General features: G+C 49.8%; 4 protein-coding genes across 4 annotated transcripts; 2 read left to right on the forward strand and 2 right to left on the reverse strand.

Moving 5' to 3' along the window:
- Nucleotides 1–2,139: 2,139 nt before the first annotated feature.
- CTRU02_211430 (uncharacterized protein) lies at nt 2,140–2,667 on the reverse strand (the record flags this gene model as incomplete). Its single annotated transcript, XM_036720450.1, has 4 exons — nt 2,140–2,193; nt 2,256–2,303; nt 2,365–2,569; nt 2,624–2,667. The coding sequence occupies 4 exons, from the start codon at nt 2,665–2,667 to the stop codon at nt 2,140–2,142; spliced, it is 351 nt and encodes a 116-aa protein (XP_036588193.1).
- A 1,008-nt stretch (nt 2,668–3,675) lies between these two features.
- Nucleotides 3,676–4,537, forward strand: CTRU02_211431 (uncharacterized protein; the record flags this gene model as incomplete). Its single annotated transcript, XM_036720451.1, has 2 exons — nt 3,676–3,829; nt 3,888–4,537. 2 exons carry the CDS (start codon nt 3,676–3,678, stop codon nt 4,535–4,537), a joined length of 804 nt encoding a protein of 267 aa, XP_036588194.1.
- Nucleotides 4,538–6,431: 1,894 nt separating this feature from the next.
- On the reverse strand, nt 6,432–16,126 carry CTRU02_211432 (vacuolar protein sorting-associated protein vps13; the record flags this gene model as incomplete). The annotated part of the gene is made up of 2 exons (XM_036720452.1): nt 6,432–9,582; nt 9,636–16,126. The coding sequence occupies 2 exons, from the start codon at nt 16,124–16,126 to the stop codon at nt 6,432–6,434; spliced, it is 9,642 nt and encodes a 3,213-aa protein (XP_036588195.1).
- A 1,360-nt stretch (nt 16,127–17,486) lies between these two features.
- Nucleotides 17,487–18,862, forward strand: CTRU02_211433 (uncharacterized protein; the record flags this gene model as incomplete). Its single annotated transcript, XM_036720453.1, has 3 exons — nt 17,487–17,837; nt 17,893–18,159; nt 18,206–18,862. The coding sequence occupies 3 exons, from the start codon at nt 17,487–17,489 to the stop codon at nt 18,860–18,862; spliced, it is 1,275 nt and encodes a 424-aa protein (XP_036588196.1).
- Nucleotides 18,863–23,462: the final 4,600 nt, after the last annotated feature.

The raw sequence follows: 23,462 nt of genomic DNA on the forward strand, positions 1-23,462 counted from the left end.
TGGATTCAACCCTACCGCTTATAGAGAACCCCGAACCGGCTCTGCCGCGATAAAAGCAGTAGCAGACATCAAGAAACTTAAGGAAATCCAACAAAAACTACCCCAAGAACTCGAATTCGTACGGCAAAGAATGAAGAAACACGCCGACCGACATAGGGTGAGAGGCCCACCCCTAAAAGAGGGAGGTAGCGCCTATCTCATACGGCGAAACATCAAAACGAAACGACCTAGCGACAAACTCGACTTCAAAAAACTAGGACCTTTCGAAATCACGAAGAAAATTTCCGAAGTCAACTACGAGTTGAAACTACCGGAAACAATGAAATGTCACCTAGTCTTTCACGTCTCATTATTAGAACCAGCACCGGACGGTATACATACCGAAGACTGCATCATTATGGAAACAGATGACACCGAATACGAAGTAGAACGCATTCTAGACCACCGGAGGAATGACGAAACAACAGAATACTTCATTAAATGGAAAAACTACGGACACGATTGACGACTCCCCAACCTGGGAAGCCACGACCTACTTATGTTGGCCTTGAGGACAAGACCATCGAGGGGAGACCTGATGTTACGACCCGTTAGATACACCTAACAGGACCCACTCGGTTGGGCGGTTATGACAGGACTTTGTATGCAGGGCCACGGGAACAAAAGGTAACCTCTCGGAACGGAAGAACTATAGAACGGAACAAGTTACGTGATGAATCATTCTAGGTTAGAATGATCTAAGAAGAGTTAGGGGCCAACGGATCATGTTCGATCAATATGATCTCCAACGACTACAGACAATACGTATAGATAGACTCCTATATAGACCAGGACTTGAGTACCTGCTCAAGCCCTCTAGATAGTTCTTTAGCAATCAACTTGTGATTCATCCTCGAATGACTTTCAGCTTACCTCTCAGTATTGTGAATACTAAGAACCTCGTTACCATAGTGTAAGACTGATCACCTTACCCTAACCCTACGATCTACCAGAACGACCTCTACGAACCAGTGTTAGTCTCTTACTGCACCTTCTGTTAGCAGAACCCTACTGTCAGATAGCTGGCCGTAACAATAGTCATTCTCTTAAAATGATGCTAGCGGAAGGTTTTGTGCTGACCAGAAGCTGTCCCAGTTCCACGTGCCAACTCCGCACATGCACCTGGAAGACCTTCCACCTTCAAGTTGGAAACAATTCACACAAAGCCCCTCAGGTATCGAAGTCTAGCCGGGAGATGCACCATATCCCGGCAAGCAAATTGTCTTAGTTGATTCATAATTGGCATCCCAATTGCCGTGCTCCCGGTGCCGGCCGGGGCCAAGTAGGGATGTAGATATCCCCACCTGTCCGTCTCAAACCCCGTATCCAAAGTCGGTCCCGCAGTGCATGACTAGTATACTCTTAATCTTAGGCAGCATTTCCTTTCTCAAAGAAATAGAGTAATTATGCCCGATACGGCAAGATCCTCGTTAAGAGATTAATTTGTAAATTGGATGCCTTGCCACTGTTGACGAGTTATCAGTGGCCCAATAGTGTGTGCTGAGAGGTTGGTAATGAAGCACGTGGACAAACATGAGAAGGATGACCTTTCGCCAATGACCCACTAGCCCCCGCGAATGCTGCGGTGTGTATGTTCCTGGGCTGAAGTGACATGACAGTCTTGGCCGTGGGATTTGTTGCAACCCAAGCAGTGCTGCCCTGCAGCTGTCTTGGGGGCCAACCAAAGCAAATTTTGACTGCAAGCCATACATGAGTGTTAACAATCCAATGGGACAAACCAGACACAGGATGAACATATTGGAGTAAATTGAAACGGAACAAAAGGCAAAAAAAAACCACAAAGATTATTCCCATGGCCATTTTTGCCTTTCGCTAAGAACGGGAAGTCTAGGGGGTAGCCACGTTGGAATAAATAGACTTTGGCCTGTGCGGCCACGAGAAAGTCAAAGTCATTAAGGGCAAGGTAAGACGCGGAGGTAAACAAAAGCCAAATTAGATTGTAGATCTGCATGACGTGACAACTATGTACAATGAATTGATTATCAACGTATGAATCCAACGCCATTGCTCTGTGGTATCGATAATTGCAAGCCCCAACAAATCTGCCATGACACACGTTTTCCCACTGGGATTCGGAATTTAGTTGGCCTCCGCACCCTGGGCGCCACACTTCTTCTCGCAGTAGTAGGTCATCTAGAACGCACAAAGGTTAGCATACCTCTTTCAATGTTCGCTTTGGGTCGCAATTGGCGTACCTCGTCACCGCCAATGTGCCAGGCTCCCGAGACGCACTGAAGGCCGTCCTTTTCTACGAGTTAGCACAACGTTTTTCCTGGGGGTCTCGTTTGGGGCCAGGTAACTTACGAACTTGCAGTCAGGGCACTTGTCCCACTGGTTGTTGCCGGTGTTGCGGTTCTTGTACATGTTGCAGGCGCACTTGGTGGCCTCGGTAGCAATCTCGTAGTCCTTGTAGGACCCATAGCCGAGGCCCCAGGGGGTACCGTTGCCAGTAGAACCAATCCTTCTGTTGTTAACACACACAGCGGCGTTGTGCAGTTTGGCGACGGCACTAGACACCGATCATTAGCACAATGTCAGAAGGCATTGCCTTGGGAGAACATACACGCCAGCCATAAGCGCTAGTGTGGCAAGGGTGGAGATCTGCATTGTGTCGGTTTGTGAAGAGTGGTAAGGACTCGGGTTGAGAGAAATTATGCTTGATGGGTAGGTAAATGTAAAAAGGTTAATTGTGTAGATAAAGTTCGAAATTGATGAGAGACTGGGGATTGATTTGTATCTTAAAAGTTCGGAGCAAAGAGCTGTAGCTCTCAAGAGGTTAGACTGAAGAGGTTAAGCTGAAGATGGGTTAGACTGCAGAAGGGTTAGACTAAAGGAAGGACGATAAAGGTAAGCCCACGGCCAAAGGCCAGACTCAAGATAACCATATTGCGTAATATCTCAGTCGAGCGGCCATATTGCCTCATTCGATACACGAGCAATCTATTGGAGAAAAACTATTGGAATTCATTACTCGTTCGTGATGTATTGACCTTGGTGGTCCAGCACGTGCGATTGTACTTACACGTGCGTTCTAGTTGACTACTCCTCAGATAAAAACAACAACCCAGGTAACAGGCCATACTGATAGCTCGTGATGGCCTCTGAGTCGTGCTGAACGGGGGGTGCTATACTGCATTAAGAAAGTAGATAATCAAGATATGAAATCAGTTCCGCCGGGAAGAAACACGAGGCTGACCTCGATCCAGTTAAATCACGAAGAAACAGCACAAGGCGGGGCCTTTGCCCGACTGCAGGGGTTGAGAGCAGATCGACCCTCAATTATACTAGAAAGGAACAACAACACATCTCCTGGTAAGTAGTCCCACTATAAGATGCAAGGTTGATGCTATACCAACATGCGAGAGTTGCAAGGATGGCCGCAATGGTTCGGATGAATCTATCTGCAATTACATTGAGTATCACCGTGCATGCGAGGCCATCATGACACTTAGAGAGGAATATCTCTCAAAACCGCAAACGAGATGCATTCAGCAGTTTCTATAAAGTCTCTGCATGATCTCGCTGCTTGGCATCATTTTCCTCATCATCCTCATCACTCTCATCACTCAACTTCTCTACTCTCCTGTCCAACAGCTTTGGTCTCCCTTTATCAAAATGGTTTCCGTCCGCTTCGTCGCTCTCCTCTCAGCGGCCGCTGCTGCAGTCAGCGCCGCTCCCATCGTCGAGCTCGATGCGCCTACCAACGTCACCGACTCTGTTGAGCGTGACCTCCGAAGAGGCGAGATGCTCGTCTACGGAAAGGATCGCTGTAAGTATCCTTCTTTTTAGAACGTGAAGGCTCCGCTAATTAAGCATTGTTTCTTTAGCCCAGATCATCACCGAAGACACCTGGAAGCTGTTCCTTCAGCAGTTGGACATCTCTGCCGAGCCCCCTCTTGACGACGAGGACTGGCTGAACCACCCCGAGAACTTGCCTGAGCTCCCCGTCAACCACACTGCCATCGCACTCGGCAAGCGTGACTGCAACAGCAACTACCAGACCGTTGTGGACCGCAGCCAGCGCTTCGTCGACTGGGACGTGCAGATGTCTCCTGTCGTCATTGGTGCCGGTAGCAAGGGCATTGACATCACCATTTCCAAGTCTTACTCCGTCGCCAACTCTGTCCAAGTTAGCGCTGGTATTGATATTACCCTCATCAAGGACCGCCTCAAGAACAGCTTCGGCATTAACTACTCTCGCACCTGGACAACCACCCAGGGCTACCTCATCCGCGGCACCGTTGACAATGGCGAGACTGGAGTTGTCATTACCCGTCCCTGGACCAACCGCAAGTATGGTCGCACCTTCCAGGGCTGTGTTGGCAGCCTGCGCCAGACCGGTACCTTCATCGCCGATTCTCATGAGGAGGGTTCTTACGAGGGTGTCACCTGGGTTGGTGGTGCCATCACTGCCTGCATCAAGAAGCAGAGAAGCATCCCCCTGTCCCGCTGCAACGGTGGTGGCAACTTCCGATAAACGGCTTTATACTGAGCTTCAGCTCACAAGGAGCACCCGGCACAGCCAGATCATCATATGTCCACTTAACGTTCTTCATCCGACTTCGTGGCAAGCTTTTTACCGTGGGGCGGAGCTTATGTGAATATGCACGGATAATTTTGTCAATTCAAACTTTTGTACATACTTAGGGCATATGGATATATTGCGACGAACATTAGCAGATAAAGCGTAATACAACAGTTATGTGGAACTTGTTTACACCGAATTGAGCCAGTGAAATGAAATCCTATTTTGTTTTCAGTAGGTAGCAGCCTGCTTGCATGACGACTAGCTCGGTAAGTTCTACATTAAAGTGTTTCACCTAAACAACAGCGCAGCTCTTTGCGAGCAAGTTAGGCAGAGCTGGTGCATTTCAAAAACCTGGCAGTATAGTCAGTTCCAATGCAACCATTAGAGTGGATTACGAATGTGGGAATTTAGTAGATGGAACCTGTTATCATCCAGCACCATGAGCGTGATTGCAATCAAGTTTCATTTCACGTTATCTTTGAAACAAGAAGCCCCAGCGACATTTGACCAAAAAAAAAAAAAAAAAGCGAGTCATTACCAGAAATCCGGAAGCCCCTTGCAACTGTTGAGCCGGACGCCTTTCTCCCGAACTCTGGCCAAATCACGAGTAAGCTACTTGGATGGGTAATGATCAGCTACAGCTACGTAGGATCGTCAAAAGGTCCCCAAGTACCAAACTGACGATCAACAACATGTCATGCGACCATTCGTAACACTCAACAAGGCAGCTAAACCCTGTTTCTCCGCACTTTCCATACCCAACTGTAGTGTCTACTACACACGCAAATCTTCCGAATGTCTCAAGGAACCGAGGCCCCGTCACGACGTCACATTGCGGAGTGCTCGGTACTACAGCGTGGCCTTTCGTAAGCTTTTTCTCCAGCACAAAGTGAAGAGTTGCTGAGCGAACGACTTAATCAATTAAAAACAAGCATATGGCTTATCTTGTGGAACCTACTGAAGGCAAGAAAGGCAATATGTTGTCGTAAGCCGTCAATGTTCATGTCCTGCTCATTGCTCATCTCGAAGATACAAACTCCACCGGCGGTACTGATAGCTTGTTTCGGCAGGTAAAAGAACCAAAAGATTCCTAGGTAACTGTCTTAATCTATTAAAAAAAAAAAAAAAAAAAAAAAGGCCACTGACCTTTGGGTCAGCCACCAGGTAAAATAAAAGGACGTGGTTGGTGGCACGCCAGAACTTTACTACCAAACTTGCAGGGAACACCTTTTGTCTTCCAGAGCTTCTTTTGATTCTATTGGCTCCTTCATCCAATCACAGGTTGATAGTCATGCCCCAAATTTTCAATTTATATTTCAAACGAACTGCATCACAAATTTCAATGACAACAGTTAACACTCATCAAAAGGTTTGTTTCGAACCATTATAACTACAGCCTATAAACTTGAGTGGCCTCCATCAGGCAACATAGATAGTAGTATAATATCAATATTTAGGACCGGCATGAAACCTGCACTATATTTTGGTTTCTAGCATGACATGAATCCATGGAACCTTTGATCGCTGCCCCACATGATTTAGTTTCAGCCATTGAAATGTTGAGGCGAGCAACTACTAATTCACTGATAGGGTGCCATTCTTCATGTGCTAATGTCTAAATCATTCGTGGAAGTTTTAATCGACTCCCTTACAAGTCAATACAACGCAATATAAGTAAGGCGCTAATTACATATGCTTGCTAAGGAACTGAGAGGCTATGCATAAGAGCCTGTAGTAATTACGAAAGAGAAACTCATCAAAACAACAAGTGCAGCTGTTCCCTGGCATCAACCAGGGTTTCCGTATTTTTGTCTCCCCAGTTGGTGCCTGCTGCCTTCGTTACTTATTCCAACCCCCTAAACCTTCTGTTGAACTCCTCTACTGCGACGGCAACCATCTTATATAAGAAAGCACGGCCGCTCTCATCGCCAATGGGGATGAAGGGCCCGTTGGTACCTCCTCTAAGGGTAAGACTAAGACCCGTTCGTTCTTTGGCAATTGTCTGAACGTCCTTCAAAGGCACATCCCATTCTGATGTCAGGCGTCGGCTTCGAATGAGTAGGATTCGTGCATAAGTGACCATGACCACCATGTCTTCACGGGGTAACTCTAGATGAGCGATGTAATTTTCATTGAAATACTTGCCGTTGTCGACTTGTTTCAACCAAGACTGGCCGAGGGCTTCTCGAGCATTGTATGGTCGTACGATGCCGTCCGCAGGTACGAATCGTGCGGGGCGGACGCGGTCAAGCTCCGAACCATCAAAGACGGTAGTTGTGTTGCGGATGCCTTCAGAAACGTTGGATGCCATGTCCAAGACACCGATGGCTGGCTTGGTAGCGAATCCGACCACGCCCTTGCCGATGCCCTTGATGAAACCGAGAGCGCCCTCCTGTTCGGCACCCTCAAGTGGCTTGCGCACCAGTCCGCCGACTCCAGATGCAGCACTCGTGAAGAGAGAATTGGCACCAGTGGTGACACCGTAAAGAGCGTGCTTGGGACGATTTCTCGCCCGAGTGATGCGGCGACGATCTTGGAACTGCTTATCAAGAGTTGCAGCTGCAAGACCCTTGGAAAGACTGCCTGTGAATTTGGAGAAGGAATCAGTGAAGCCATAAACGGACTTCTTCACCAGGGATGCGGCTCCTTTCGCAACGCCCAAACCAAAATCCTCTGGCTTGTCTGAGAGAATAAGGCCTTGGTAGGGTTCGTAGAAAACATCTGTTAACCCTGAGCTGATGTTGTTGAACAATCCCACAGGGTTACCAAGGAAGTCAGCAGATCCGAGGATCTTGTGAATTTGATACAGGACCTCTTGGCTGTAGTGGTTAGAAATGTTCTGCGTCAACGCCTGAACAGATACTCGCACATTATCCAACATGAGAGCGTTGAGCCGGATTGGGGCGTCGTTGACGTTGCCAATGGCCATAGTCATGACGTTGAGGAAGAACATCAAGGGATTTCGGGATGATGTCTTGTCTTCAGCATTGACACGTTCTGTGCGCATGAAGGAGAGGTCTAGTTGCATGGGCTGGATGTTTAACAGTTCAAAGTAGATGTCTTGGCCGGACTGTTGTTGGTTTGGCTCGGGAATATCCAGCTCTTCATCACATAGCTTGCCTTCCACGTCGCTGTCGGACCATGCGGCACCTGGAATGTTGGAAAAGTCGAGCACAGCGTAGACAAAGTCTTCGTCGAGTTCGATCGTCATTTGCTGCATCAATATGGTGGCGTACTTGATATACAGTACTCCGTAAGAATCATCCTTAACCCTGGTAACCATTGCGTGAAGGGACGGGTGTGCATCGACCTCTTGAGCCCTCTTGGGAACAACACTGGGGTATAAAATCATGGGGAAGAGCCCGCCATAAAGCTGATTGTCAACTTGAATCCACTTCACCGAAAAGCTGACAGTTTGGTGGAGAGGCGAGTCGTGGTAACGAAGAGAGACATCTCTGAAAGTTACGTATGCAAGCTCTTTCAGCTGTGAGTTGATGAGCGAAACACCGATGCCTGAAAGCTTCAACTGGGCTCGGAATGTTGCAGTCGTCTCTTGATCCTTGACCTCGAAACCATCGGTACTGTTACGGGAACCAGACTTCGACTTTTGTCTGTAAAGACTCTTGGATTGCCGGAAGTTTGACAGGATCAACGTTTGAGTGGGTCCGTCTGCAGCGACGTTGATATCGATGATCTTTTGTTGACCTGAAGGGGTGGTGAACTTCATTGGGATCTGATTGCCGATTTCCGCGAGTTTGACATGCCTCTCTTTGCCGTGAACATTGATAATGATCTCACGGAACTTGGCGGCGGGGAAGTCCCATGCATACGGCATGATGCTTCGAGGGGGCAGACGGTACTTGATAGGCCTCCAGCCGGACCTGTCTTCGACGCCATCATCCTCCAGACTAGGGTTCGCTTGATAGAAAGTGAACTCGGTATCACTCTCGTTTCTCATCTGGTAGGGCCAGTTCTTCGTTTCCATGCTCAAATGCAAAAAGATGGTGGCGCCCTCCATCAAGATCTCTGCGCGGATCAGTCGTTGCCTCTGACCCGCCTTGGCAATCTTGATATGTGTCGTGCCAATATCTGAGATGTTGAAAGGAGAAGTCCACTGGTTGTTCATTCCCGGATGACAGAGTGAAAGCTGCTTGATAGCCGTTTTCTGCATAAAATGCAACGGCTGGTGTGCACCTGGTTTAAGTGTCATGAAGCCCGACGAACTGGACTCCCTGACGTTGATTTCTTCTCCCAGTTTGTTTTCCAAAACAAACCGCGGAGCCAGGGTAACAACCTTCGTCATTTTGTATTTACCTTCACCTGCTTCGGTGGTGATACCGATGTGCACCTCGGTATTCCTGGATGGGGACAGCAAGACTACCTCAGTTGTGCTTCCAATAGCGTCAAAACTCTGCGGTTTGCTCCATTCGGAATCAGCAATTTGCAACAGCGCGCGGTTTCTGTGGTCATCATTGCCGTAAGAGAACATGAAAGGTGTTGCCTTGGGTCGATCTCTTTCGGATCTGAACGACAAGGTTGACTGGCCTGCAGCAGGCCTCGCTCCCTGCAAGAAGCCCTTTGCTCGGATATGCAAGTCAAGACCAGTCTTGTTCAATATCACGTAGGGACTGTAGACTGTAACTCGGAAAGCTCCACCGCTGTCGGGGATCTTGTGGTAGTGAAGCTTGAGATTGAGTTGTAAGCCGTCCTCGTCCTTGCAAATCAGCCTATCTTCTTTCTTGAAGTCATCCGACTGTCCAGAGTTGATGATGGCAAAGTCACTAGGCTTGAAGACAGTGTCTTGCATGTCGACACTGAGAAGAAGTAGGTGAGACAGTTCCACCACATGTACTGGGCTGAGACCACCTTTGCGAAGGAAGTTTGCCCAGTCCTTCTTGGTGTTTTTATCGTAGATTCGGTACTTGAAGTCGTACGGAAGCAGGTTCTCGAGAATCACAGGCGGAGAAAGCTTGATTCGCATGTAGGGGTAGTTCCTGTAGCCTTTGTTAGCCAGCTTAACTCTTAGTACACATTGCCGGCTACTCACTTGGTTAACGGATTCGACTTGTCGTATGTAGCGTTGAGTTGGAAGTAGAATGGATCACCATTTTCGCCTTTGCAAACCATGGTCCGGGTAGGTCTCTTCAAAAGATCTCTCCACCAAAGAGTTTCAGATGACCACGCGTAACCAAAACCAGAGTCGGGCCGTACAAGCAAAGATTTAAGGAACGCTGCCCCAACTGGTGCTGGCCGACTTTCTCCGGGAGCAATCTTCTCAATCTTGAGTAGATGCCCCTCTTGAGCGTCATAGACACCCAGCTCAACTGGAATCTGGGTATGGTTCTCGACGAGAAGAGGTGATCGGAGAGTGACATATTTGACATTGTCCTTACCCAAAGTAACTTCGACAAGAAGACGATGTAAAATGTTGTCTGTCTTGGGCTTCAGGCCGTAAATGCCCTCACCCTCCCTGTTCAGCCGCACATTCTTGACAGGGTCGAAACCACTTCCTTCTAAATGAATGCCGACGGTACCAGTATTGGTCTCAGCCGCCAGATTTTCACGCATCTTCTCCCACGGTTCAAAACTCCAAGGCGCTTCTTGGCCATCTTCGAGGCGAACCGTCATGTTATCGTCAGTTGTTGAGCTCTTGGACTGCACCACCACATCGAATCCAGTATAGTTGCGGATACGGTACGGTGCATCAACACCGCGTGGTTTGCCGAGGACGTCTTCATCCCGGCTGAGGAAAGCAAAAGATTTGGACGCCAAAGCAATGGTCGCCGTGGTGAGTGTAACATCAAAAATCTTCTTGGAAGCGACATCGATGGACATGAGGCCAGACTGCGAGTCTTTTGCCATGCCAATGCCCACTTGCCAAGGCTCAAGCAACGGCTCCCAGGCGGATTTGGAGAAGTTGTACACGTTCGTGTATAGGTCAATGGCGGTTTCGGCCTTGAGATTGGATGACCAGTCTTCCGCTGTGGCGGTAAAGTTCTTGATGCCTAGATCCAAAATGGGAAGTTCGTGAACGTCGCCGATAAGAACAACACGAATGCCTGCGATGGTGGCGAAGAGCTCTTCGTGTCGTCGTGGTTGAGGGTTGGCCTCTGCATGGTCCTGCGCAGCCTGACTTGCGGCAACCTTCGCCGTTTTGGACACTACAGTCTTGTTGGCAATAGTCGAAGGACCTTTCCCACTGGCTGTTCGTTGTTTGAGACCGGCCTGTCGGAGTTGTCGTGCTTTCTCATCCACGGCAGACGCAGATTTGGTGTCTTTGGGCTGTTGATCAGAAAGCTCAGTAGCCTTGCTGGCGATTTGCAGCGCAAGAAGAATATCTCGCAGAGAAAGTCTCAAAATCAATGGCTCAATGTCGGCATGAATGCTAGTGACATTTGGTTTCGAGCTGTCCATTGACATTTGGACTGAGAAGTCATCGATGATCCGGAGACGTGAGTCTTCAAACCGGTCCATGCGGCAGAGGAACATGCCAACTTCAGATACCTGGAATGTCAAGGCGTGCTGTTGAGATAGGAGTACCTGTTTGGTGCCAAGAACAATGGCCTCGGAGCTAGCGCTTAGTGGGTTGGCGATCAGGATGACTTGGGCATCGACAATGTTCACCCTGTAGGCAATGCTCAAAGTACTTTGGGGTTTATCCTCAGCACTGCCTTGTTGTTCTTCTGTATCTTCCTTGCTGCTCTTCTGAGACTTGGCCTTTGACCAAGTTACTTGCATTGAGTCCGCGTCCGCATCAGACTCATCCGGCGTCTCCAGAAGTGACTCGTCATCAACAATTGAAGGCTCTTCGGATTGCAAGCCAACCATAATGAAGTTCTGGATAGCGAATAGGTAGTCTAACGCAAAGATGATCCGTGGACTGTCAATGGTAACAATGGCAATGAGGTTTCTGTCTTGTCCGCCTGACATCGTAATGCTAGCCATGAGCTGTTGCACCTCCTTGTTAGAAGACGTCATAATCCGCCGGAACTTATTCGTCTCGCGTGGCCGGCTGTCGTGAATTGTGAAGGCGTGAATGAGGAATTCACCCTCCAACGATCCGTCATTGAGCATCCGAGTCTTCAACTTGGTGACATCTAGTGAAAACCGCGACAGACTGGCATTTTCAAGCTTGCCAACAGGCTTGTCCTCATGTGCTAAGAGAAGCTCCATGCCAATGGTATTGACTTGGAATACCAAATCAAGCTTCGTCCATGCCTTGTCCTTGGGCGACAACTCAGGGCCAAGATCCACCAATTGCTGGTCATTGGCTTTATTCTTATCAATGGGTAACGACTTTGCTCTCTGAAGGGTGTCCTTATCGACTTCTCTTTCGGCTTCTTGGTTCTGCTCCTCTGCATCACCGGCAAACGCAGCCGGGACAGACTTTGATATTTCCATCAAAAATCGAAGTTGGTACTGTGTAAGCTTCAAGTTGAAGTCAGACATGCTGCCTTCTATCTCAAGTTCAGGGCGCTTTGAGCCATCTTGGTGTTCCGCATAAGTCACGTTGAAGCCCAAGTCGACTTTGTCAATGAGCTCTAGTTCTTCAGAGAGATCGCCAGGGTAGTTGAAGTCAGAAGTTAGGCGGATGTTGCGAATTCCTGCGGAGATCTTGGTCGCAATCTGCGAATTTTCAGAGTCGTCTAGTGGGGCAAACTTGTTTTGCGCATAAATTTCTCCCAAGTACGCGGTGATGACATCGCGCTTGGGTTCGCCGTGGTGGACCACGCGAGGGAAGACGACGATCGGTGTCTTGACAACAACGTCGTATTTGAATCTGCTCGTGCTCTGTTGGATTTGGCTAGCCTGGGATGCAGCCGCTTGGCGAGCAGCATTGTAGATGGCTTGCATCTTTCCAAACTTTACTAGAAACTGGATGATCTTTCTAAATGGCTCCTCCATGAAGTTCAGCTTGACGGAGCCAGCTCTAAGGTAAACTGAGGAGTCGTATCCAGGATAGGCTTTTTTGTTGGTGGCATCGAACGTCTCGTATCGGAAGTCGGCAAGCTCGTCTCCTTGAATAGAAATGAGCTTTCGTAAGTTTGACTCTTCAGAAACACCCTGGTTGACATCGTCAACCAAATTAAGGTTGCCCAACTTGGCGTTCACTCGCATCGTTTTGCCTAAGAGGAAAACACCAACGTCGGCATGATTGAAAGACAATGTGGCCAGACGGATGCCATCGTTGTTGAGAATTAGACGAATACTCTTGAGGTCGACTTTAACTCTAATAGAACCCGTGTTCACCGGTGCATCTTCTGACGGGCCTTCGACGGCAATCTCGACACCGTCCTCGTCGTCCTCTGAGTCCGAGATCGCCTTTTGTTCTTGATTTGAGGCTGCTTCGTTGTTATTGCCGGTGAATGTTGCTAAGATGAAGTCCAAGAGTGTAAGGAGAGTTTTTCTTGTTACGATAAGATTGATGGTAGATATTGCAGCCGTGACATTTGTCTCCACGCCTTCGTATACTGTCATGAATTCAGGTGACTGCCGGTTCACTCTGGTGAACTTGACGTTGACAAGACTGCGGTTTTGTTCACGGTCATCCGGGTCTCCTGACGACACAATCGACTTGAATTCTGCTGAAGGGTTGTCGACAAAGTCATCCATCGTCACCGAACCAAGTGAAACCTCGGCTGACATATCATACGGCCGCAAGTAGAAAAGAAGATCGAAATTTTCAGCAACAAGCTCGACGAGGAGCGCATCTGGCTTCTTCTTGTCTGGATCGCTGCGATAGAGTGAGCCCTTGAGGGTATCGACCTTGAACTTGAACTCGAAAGAACGCTGCTGCAGCTTGAGCTGCTCCTTGTTGTCTCGGCCGCCGTCGGCGTCCTCAAATTCATCACTGTCGTCGTCATCTTCATCGATTACGATGGCAGTCTGTTGTTGCATAAAAGGGAACTGCGAGGATCTTCGTCGGGAAGGCTCCTTACGAGATCGCGAGCGAGTTGATGCTGTACTCAGCCCCCGGGGTCGAGTCGTCACAGCTTGACCCTCCGAGTCTTTGATTTGTACCTGCTGGTCATCCCGGCCGAACTTGGGGATGGCGACGTCGATGATCCGCATCAAGTTCTTGTATTTCGTATCCGAGACGGTGGCATGTAATAGAGGAAGATGGCCGGACACCTTGAGTTTGGTAAGGTTTGGAGCCTTGGGAAGGATTGATGTTTCGACAACAAAGTCGACGTTGATCCGTTCCACGACGTGGAGATGTTGTTTGTCGTCCTTCTCCACCAGTTGAGCCTTTGTCACCTCAATGGACGGTCCTATTAGCACCTGTGTCGAAGAGAGCTTGACCAAGAACTTGTCATACATGACAGACTCCAAGCGCTTGAAGTCCTCATCCGTGTATGATTGGCGCTGCTTAGACTGAATCTGCTTCATGGTTTCGTGATCAACCAGTTCGCTGTTGACGCTGATATGACCAGCATCCAGAATCAGACAAGTTGACTCCTTGACAGCAATACTGACCGGCACAATGATGAGAGGAGCTTGCAGATCAAGCTGGGCATTGATGGTTTTGTGCTCCTCCAAGGCAAATTCGAGACCTGCCCGAGTTTGTTCCCTGAACGTCTCGACTGTAGCGCCAGCAGTCTCCATCAGAGCTGTGATGGATTCCATATGCCTCTCGGGTGGTCGGAAAAAGTCGGCGACACCAACAACAAAATTTGGATTCCACACAATCTCGAGGGGTTTGAGAGAGCCAGAGAGCGCTATGTCTCCCTCCCGGTCTATAGGATTCTGTTCAACTTCAAATCGGAAGAAGGGCTCTTCATCGTTTTCTTCCAACTCTTCAATGGTCAGACGCTTGCGCTCCTGGCCATCAGGCGCGTCTTTGACGCGGACAATCTCTGGGAAAAGAGAGTCGGGCGTGGTGCCGTCGTTGACACGGAGCCCGCCGAGGCTGACGTCGGCAAGAAAAGAATCAGGGCGCTGCAGAACCTTGGCCTTGAAAACATCAAAGTGAAGACTCAGAAGATCACTTCTCTTGCCGTTGTGGCTCTTCTTTAGGGTGAAGCTACCAGTGCTCAGCCATGCTTCGACTTGCATCTTGACTGAGTTTCGAGGAACATCGACAGACTCAGCGATAGCTGTCTTTTCGTCCCAGTCAATGGCATCGTACAGCTCCTTGCGTTGCTCCTCCGTGATCTGCGTGTTCTCGTCAGTGTTCTGGGGCTGTTCATGATGTTTTGCGCCTCCACCCCAAACCCATGACATCCAACCTTGCTGCTCCTGCTTGGGGGGCTGATTCTTGAGAGCTTCAGCGTTCTCTTTTTTCAACTGGTTGCGTGCCAATGACCTCCAAAACCGCAAATCTTCGTAGTCAAGCTTCATTTCTAGGCTGTTGAGGTCGTCATTTTCCTGAGGTGATAGCTGCTGTTGCTGCTTCCTCTTCTTGAAGAGCTCAATATAGCGTTTCCGGTCGTCGCGACGCTCTCTGAAGTAGTCCCATGACCACCTGCGGTTTTTCTCTTGGATTTTGTGGAGTACCGCATTGCCTGCAAACTTGAGCCATGCCCTGGGATCCTCTTTAGGCGTGACACCCTTTGGCTGGAACTTTTTATATTCCTGGTGACGAATGAAGTAGTGGAAAAGATCCACCATCATCAAGCCATCACGGTATTGGTCATCATCGATAACCAAACCAATTTCCTCAAAGAGCAAGCTCGCTTTGGCCTTAGGCGCATGTACGTCGCCACTTTTGTCGAGAACGATCTTGGCCTTTCCGTTGACTGGGCGCAGAATGAACTGGTGGTTGAGCTCCGTGTCTTCTGTTGACGCTATCAGGGTCTTGAACTTGGCAACCATCTCATCATGCGGCATAGGCGGGTTTTCGTCTGTGGAGACTTCTCTGCCAGGGCCTAGCAACTCTGAATCTGTGTTCCAGTAGACGGCAAGGGCGCCGAGAGTTGCGAGCTTGTGGGTGCTCTTGGTAGAATCCTGGATAAATGTCGGCTTCCATTGACCATCGGTGCTGACGGCACTGAACTCCTCCAAGGTGACACCGAGGGCAAAAGGGTGCCCCGGCGCAGAGATGGAATCTTCGTATCTGATGTGGATATTTTTGACCGTAACCTGCAGGTTGTCAACGATCTTTGTCACCAGGCTTTGGGTAAAGCTCTGGCTCTTTTGCTGTTCCTCCTGGCTCAAGCCTTCCTGTGATCTCTCTTTGAGAAGCTCGGCCGAGTCAAGCTTTTCCATCTTTATTCTTTGTTTTCTCCGAGCTTCTTCATCTTCGTCGTAAGCAGCCTCCTCCCTGGGAGAGGCTAGCAGGAAGACGTCTTCGATGAAGACTTTAACGGGAGCGCCGCGCAAGTTGGACCAAGGAATGACGAGGGTCAGCTCGCCGAGATGGCCTTCCATAACGTTGATTGGAAGCTTCAACTGATCGAGAGCCTCCCGCCGCAGCTCGAGGTTCCTGAGCTTGACATCGCCAGACCATATTCCAACCTTGAGTTGTGCAGGGTCGAAGTTCTTGACGTACATGCCCAGAAACCTGTTGAGCAGGCCGGCAACAAGTCCTTCCAACATGGTTCCTGTATGGCGCCGTTACCCTGGCGAGGGAAACTTAGAGGTGAGAGTCTATGGTGCGTTGGCCGCTCGGAGCATGGACAGGGAGGGAAGGCTCGGTAAGTCGAAGAGGGTGATCAGTTCGCGAGGGTGTCAGGTCGGAAGCAGGAAAGACTCCGCACTCATTAAAGGGACGTCGCTGTCGTGGTTGATAACGGGAAGGAGATTTTTGATATCAGGTTAAGCTGCGATGATGGCAGATGGGGTATATTTTTCGAGGGTGTATCGGTCGTTCGCTGGCGGACCTGCTTAACCGCTTGACGCGTCTTCGAAAGGGGAATGCAACTCGAAGAGAACGCCAAGTCACACTCAGATACAGATTGTTGGAAAGTCAATCTTTAGGTGGGCAATTTGCATTCGGGTCTCTTGCTGTCGTTGTTGGGGGCTGTTGGCAGCGACAGGGTTGGGGGTCGAGTCTGGAGCTGGCCTGATGGTGGAACAGATTTGGTCAGTATGTACATGATGACGCTGCCTGATTCTCGATTCTCCCCCGCAGTGCAGTGCCAAAAACAGGCCGTCAGCTGTGGCGCTGGGGGCCGTTGAGCCACGGAGGGGTGGGTCTACCAGACCTGCTGCTAAATTAGGCTAGAGCGACAGCGGGTTTGGTTGTCTGTCCAGGAAGGTGAGCTTCACATGTTCTTCTCTTGCCTTGTGAAATACACTAAGAAAAAGCATATAACTATGAGTAGTATGATAAAATTTAATTTAATTTCTTTTTACTTAATTCTTATAGCAATCTTTTTTATTACTCTTTTTCAGCGCTCACCAGTCACTAGGTGCATCTACCATCGTGACTTCCTCGGGAACAGCACAGACTCAGCACGTAGTGAAGCTTGGGCCACAATTTAACTAGCGGCACTCCCCACCAACAAGCAGCTGGTTCGTCCAATACGGAGTCTCTGGCCCGGGCGTGAACAAGGGCGAGGTCTCCGCATTACGTCACTAACCGGCAGCTGGAGCTATAGCAGCAGGTGCGCACGCTTCGTCGTTGTTATTGCTCTTGGAAGCTGGAGAAGCTGGGAAGAAACGGAACCTACCCTGGTCCTCCCATGTCAGTTTATTGGGTCTAGATGGTCTTGCCTTACATCAATCTGAAGCAATACGTAGGTTGTTGGCCAGAAAAATATATTTGATCCCCAACACTTGGCGTAGACAATCTCCAAAGCCAGCCGTTACCCGTTAGAACCCATCCTCCCTGTGATTACCTAGAGGAATTCGTTGCAATCCAGTGCCATCTGAGGACACAATTGGCATTTCAAGCCCAGATAATACCCTCGAACACATCTTCAAGCACATCAATTTTCCCACCCAAGCCCTCGCAATGCTTCGCTCCTCGCGACATCTTTTGCGCCTCACCCAGCGCTCGCCAGCAGCGCCTTCGGTGTTTTCTGCTTCGGCATCCACAAAAGCCTCTCAAAACGCCATTCATAACCTGAAGCGACCGTCTGTAGCGCTCCAGGCGCGTTTGTCTCCCTTGTCACTTGTCGCGCGCTATACAAACTCGCCTTACGACAAGATTGACAAAAAGGCCGAGGCTGAGCTTGCAAAGAAGAAGCTCGAAGCGCGTCCGGATGAGGTCTCGACGGAATCAACAACGCGTCAGGTGTTTGAACCTGCGCCTGCGAATCCCAATGTAGACTCCGACCTTTCTGGCGGGTTGCAAAAAGAACTGGTACAGCTGAGTCTACCATGGAGCTATACTTTCAATGCTAACAAATGCCTGGCAGAATATTGTCAAGGATACTTTCAATCTCAACGAAGTGCCTAGAGAGCCGTATGCGCTTGGTCTCGCCGGAACCCTTCCCTATCTTGCGACATCGCTGAGCACCATGTATTTGAGTTGGGACCTCAACATTGAATGGCCATCATCGTCCGCCTTTGTCAACAATATCTACATGAACCAAGAGTCAGCGCAGTACTGGCTGAATCTGCTGGAACCTATCCAGCTAGGCTATGGCGCTGTCATCATCTCCTTCTTGGGCGCTGTCCATTGGGTAAGCAAGTTGACCAATGATCTTGGGTTTCATCTAACTGTTGTAGGGAATGGAATACGCTGAAAAGACTCCTTCCCCGGCGCGGACGCAATTCCGCTACGGTATGGGTGTTCTGGCACCCATCTTGGCCTGGCCCACGCTCCTAATGCCAATCGAATATGCCCTTACTTCCCAATTCGCCGCCTTTACCTTCCTCTACCTTGCCGACACACGCGCGAAGAACAAGGGCTGGACCCCGCCGTGGTATGGTACTTACCGTTTCGTGCTGACAGCAATCGTTGGCATCTCCATCTTCATCAGCTTGGTTGGTCGGACTAAGGTTGGAAACGCCCAGCCTCACATCGGTCAGGAACTAGCCCAGAGCATGCACAAGGGCAAGAGCGATATCTCTCGAAACTGGGCCAAGCTTGAGGAAGAAGAAAGGGAGAGACTGAGGAAGGAGAAGGAGGAAGAGGAAAAGAAGAAGAAGGCAGAGGAGAAGAAAAAGAAGGCGGAAGAAAAGAAGGGTAAGAAGGGTGAATCCAAGGGTAAGGACAACAAGGAAGAGAAGGGCGCTGATAAGAAGGATGATGCAGAGGACGACTCGGAGGAGAAGGATGACTCTGAGAAGAAGGATGACTCTGAGAAGAAGGACGATTCTGAGAAGAAGGACGATTCTGAGTCCGAATCCAAGGACAATGGCAAGGAGGAGAAGAAGGAGTAAAGGCCCATAACCCTTCGAGACTTGATTCCTCGGTTACTATTCCTTTTTTCCCCATGCACGGAGCGAGCCGCATGTCATGTCATTTAGGTATAGCGTTTTGGTCATGATCATATGAGCTTTATAGCAAGCTATGTACTGCGTCTGAACTGTTGAATAATTCGAGGCTTGATAAAAGCGAAACGGTGTATCAGAATTATAGGTAATCATCTTGAGAATCACTATATGCGACACGGAGGCATAGCCGGTTGGACTAGTTGTTAATTATCTTCATCGCTACGTCCATAGACCGTCTATCTCACTTGACTGGGCGGTCTACCGACATTTATCATACGAGCATGTTGCTGCCATTCTCGCCTAGAGGGCATTGCGCAACGCACAGGCGCTTAGTATCTGTATTGATGCTATGGTTGGCCCCTCCCACTCCATTGCTCGAAGCACTCGCCCAACACGAGACAATTCACCCATAGGATATTGTCATCTGAATCAGCTTGCCCTAGCTTAGTTTCCAGAAACGAGTCCTCAAAAGCGAGTAATTCCTCGATTCCTCGATACAAATTTCTTTTCCCCAGCAAGTTAATGGGCAGCTCATCGCCGCCATTCGTCGGTAAACCGCGTAATCTAAGCAGGTTTCAACAAGACCACCAACCGAAACCTGATACTCAGACAACTCGCGACGCATTGCATCGTCTTGTCAACCCGCAGTCCACCCCGGATTATACAGGTGACGCGCGGCTGATGTTCGAACAGTCGAAACTATGACATGCCTCCCGCTGGCGGGAGCGTGCTCGAGCATCGGACATCCGACCCTGCAAGGGGATCGTCACCACGCTCAGGATACAGTAAAAGCACCGAGTCGAAACATCGAAGATGCAAAGAAACGGAGCTAGAACCAGATCCTCGAATCCAAAAATAACACAAACTTGCGATGATGCCGTTGAATCCGTCAGTTTCGAGAGTACCGTCTCTTCCGACGGTAAAGCGGGTCCGCAGAATTGCCGGCCCCCCCCCCCCACTCCCCCGCGTAGTCGGATCCGCTCGTCGGGCCCACTTTGGGAATCAGGCTCCGAAGGTCGCCGACAATGTTGGAATCTTGTAGGGATTCCGGCTGCCGAACTTTCCGACTAGATTAAACCAGGGCAAACAGGCGGGCACCATTAAACTTGCATTCCGTCTCTGTCTTGGCTACGGCCTCGTGCCATCGTCCGCACCGTTGGACATCGAAGCTGGTGATTTTCTTCGATCCCTCGCCGATTAGATTCGGCACAGATTCCACGGAAGGTTCTGGCGTTTCAACCGCGCAGGAGCACGGCCTCGGGCATTCCGTCGCGTTTGCGCTGCAGATGGACCTGAGAATGCATGAATTGTCTGCCTCACGCAATGGAGCTTTTGGTCCGAGTTCGTTACAACCCCCCCTTTTTTTTTCTTCTCTTGCTTTCTTCCTACTTTGCGATCCTACTAATATTATCACGATGCAAAGTCAAAAGCCAGGAACGCCTCATCCTCCATCAATGCCGCGCAGCTCCATTCCTGGTCAAGATGCACTTCGATCTTCAGTATCAGCACCGCCCACCGCCGTCTTCATCACGAGACAGCATTTGCCTGCCTCTAGTAATCTAGTTAATCTGTAGTAAACCACACCAGGCGACCCCATCAAACCTCTCCATACCAGTCCCCTCCTAGTGCGTCCCGGCCTAGCGCATTTCACAGGAGTCGCATTGTGTAGCGTGATCAGCAATCGGTGACGTGGGGGCATCGTCGGCAGAACTCTTTTTGTAAACCCTCAACCATGTGGCATACATTGCCATCGTGCAAATCGCACCAGGAACGTAGTTTAAAGTGCGCACACAGCCAAACAGCAGCCAGTAGTTGCTAGTCAATCAAACCCATGGCACGTAATCTACCAAATAAACTCACACCCCCAGACCCGTCAAATCTTCCCAGAAATCCGGGTTCCTCGCATCCCGCTGCATTCAACTGACATATTTGGGTTTGTGTACCACGGTACCTCCCTTCCTAGAACACAATATTCTTGCAGAAGAGAAGAAAAAAAAATTAAGAAACGAAGATTCAGTCGTTAAACTTCGTTGCACTGATGTCATCTCACCGTGATCTCCGCCGCCTCAACTTTGACAGTAACACAGGAAAACCCTGAAAGCGTCGCTCCAAGAGCGGGACACCAAGACGTTATGCCGTCAGTGTCCTTGCCCGGCCCGCGGCTCGGCATGGTTCGAACCCCCCCTCCCCTCCTCTTTCAATTGGGATCCATTTCGCGCAGCGGGGCAGTTTTACCATGTCCATTCTTCCCCTCCATCAACATCATCGGGTTCCGATGCACTGACGTCATGGCCACGACGCCGGCCTTTGCGCCGCGTCTCTGACATGCTGTTTAATCCTTCTCGTGGCAAACCTGACACACATTTTTTTTTTTTTTTGTCCCTGTCACCGTTTATGATATCTTTTTGTCTTTTCAAGACTTCCGTTACGATGGTTCCTGGTGTGTGTGTGTGTGCCTTAAAATGAACCCTCACGCCTTGTAAGGCAGTCTCTCCACCATCCCATCACCGTCCGTCCCGTTCAATACGGCAAAAGCATTTGCCGCGTCGCATCGCCCATCGCCTGCGGAACATGGCCGACTCTCTCTCGGCGGATGCGCCGTCTCACTACTTCCGCATCATTGGCCCGACGGAGCGGCTCCGCCATGCAAGCTTCTTGTGTCCTTTTGCGGCGCAAGTTGGCCACTTGGCTCCCCATCCCTTCCGCCCCTTGTACTCCGTTACGTAGCGATGCACTTATGATAGTTTTTAAAGTGAAGGGAGTATCTGCACGGCCGAACCAAGGGCTTGGACTGGGAAAGCCGAGCATAGGAACATGACATGGCCGCTTCATTGTTTCCCTTCACGCCCCCTACTGCCCCTTCTTTTTTTTGTAGATCTTGTACAACTCTGCGAAGGGTTTCTCGAAGAGTGTATGATCGTCGTGTGGCCGCAGCCAACGTGAGGAATGCGCCGAGGAGATGATTTCGCCGCCAAAAAAAAAAAGACCGAGGCAGCAGCGTAAAGCAATCCAAACAGTGATTATTTTCGCCGCCAAGGAGTGAGGCTTGCATAAAACATGATGCCCAGAATTTGTTTCCAGTAACACAAGTGTCATCTGTAGAGGTGGAGGAGGGTTGTTGTATCAGACTTCATCTTCCTTTAGGGGGCCACGTCGAGCAGGGAACTAGCCACAATCCCTTCGCTGCTGGACCGGCCGGCAAGGCATCGTCATGCGGGCCCCATGCCCACAACTCGCGACCGTCAAACACTGACCAAGCTACCGGCCGTTAACAACCCCTGAGTGTGTAATCCTCATCTGCCTTTACTGCTGCTACGTAGTATATCCTGAACATGCTTACTTTACCGTCGACATGTGTCGTCTATTTACGTTGACCCAGGCGAGGCTGCGCGGGGCCTCGTGACCGTCGCCAGGAATCCTAGATCCCCGTTCCTACACCGAACATTGGTCACTTCCCGCATCCAGGTGATTACAAAGGGCGATAAGCCGCAAAATAAAATCGACGATCCTTTTTGACATGTGCGACCGCTAAAAAAACCCTGCCCTCGCGCGATTGCGGTGTAACCCCCTCGTCACCGACAGTATTGTGCCTGTCGTCAGGCGCGGCCCGTCGCAAAATAAACAAGCAGGGAGGGTTGGAAAAAGCGGTGGTGCCGTCTACCGTAACCTGGATTTTCACGGCAGGAGAGCCGCCGGCATGGACAAGTGACCGGACAAGCGGCGGCATGTGCTCTAGTTGCCTTCCTGCCTGTCCTCCGAGAGGGGGGAGGGTGATTTAGACCTCGGGATGGAATTCTGCAAACGGTTGGGTGCGGGGGGGATGAGGGAGGAATACGCCAAGAGAAACGGGCGAGACACTTGTTCAAGCCAACGGTTCAATCATATCCATTCTAGAAACGCCGTCGAAGAAACGCCAAGATGCATGCCGGAATTGGCCCGAGATGTTTGGTGACTCAACAACTTGATTTTTCCATGATATATCCATGAGAATGAGAAGAAAATACCTTTCTGCCGCGGCCTCGAAAAAATATTAAAGTCCTTTCCTTGCTGCCGAGAATCGGAGGAGGCAAAAAGAAGGCATGGACAAAGTACCCGCGGTGTCAAAGCCGACGGGCACAGTCCGCGATGTGCTTGATGCGTTGTTGAAGATCCGGCAGTGACTGATTCAGGCCGTTTCATATGGGATGATACAATGTTGGCGACTGAGTCGTTGCAAAGGCGAAAATTTCGGTAATGCCCGAGTGGAAAGCTACTCAGGAAAAAAAAAATGTCTAGTCAAAAATTGCGTAGATGCGCTTGCTCGCGTGGAAAGTTGGCATAATTGGGACGATCATGAACGTGCCATCAAACCCTTCAGAGTCATGTCACCTACTTTAGACTAAAAGTCCATGATTAAGAGATTAGGCCAGAATACGGTTCGGTTGGTTGGGACCAAACGGAAGGCTCCTACGACGGCAAAACGGTTTGTTTATCCTGGCTTCCCCCTCCTCCTCACCTTCAACTTGCTCGCAATCCCTGCGTCTCTAGTATAGATTGTAAGCTTGTT

Source organism: Colletotrichum truncatum, assembly GCF_014235925.2.
Source record: "Colletotrichum truncatum strain CMES1059 chromosome Unknown Contig_0007, whole genome shotgun sequence".
Lineage (NCBI taxonomy): Eukaryota > Fungi > Ascomycota > Sordariomycetes > Glomerellales > Glomerellaceae > Colletotrichum > Colletotrichum truncatum.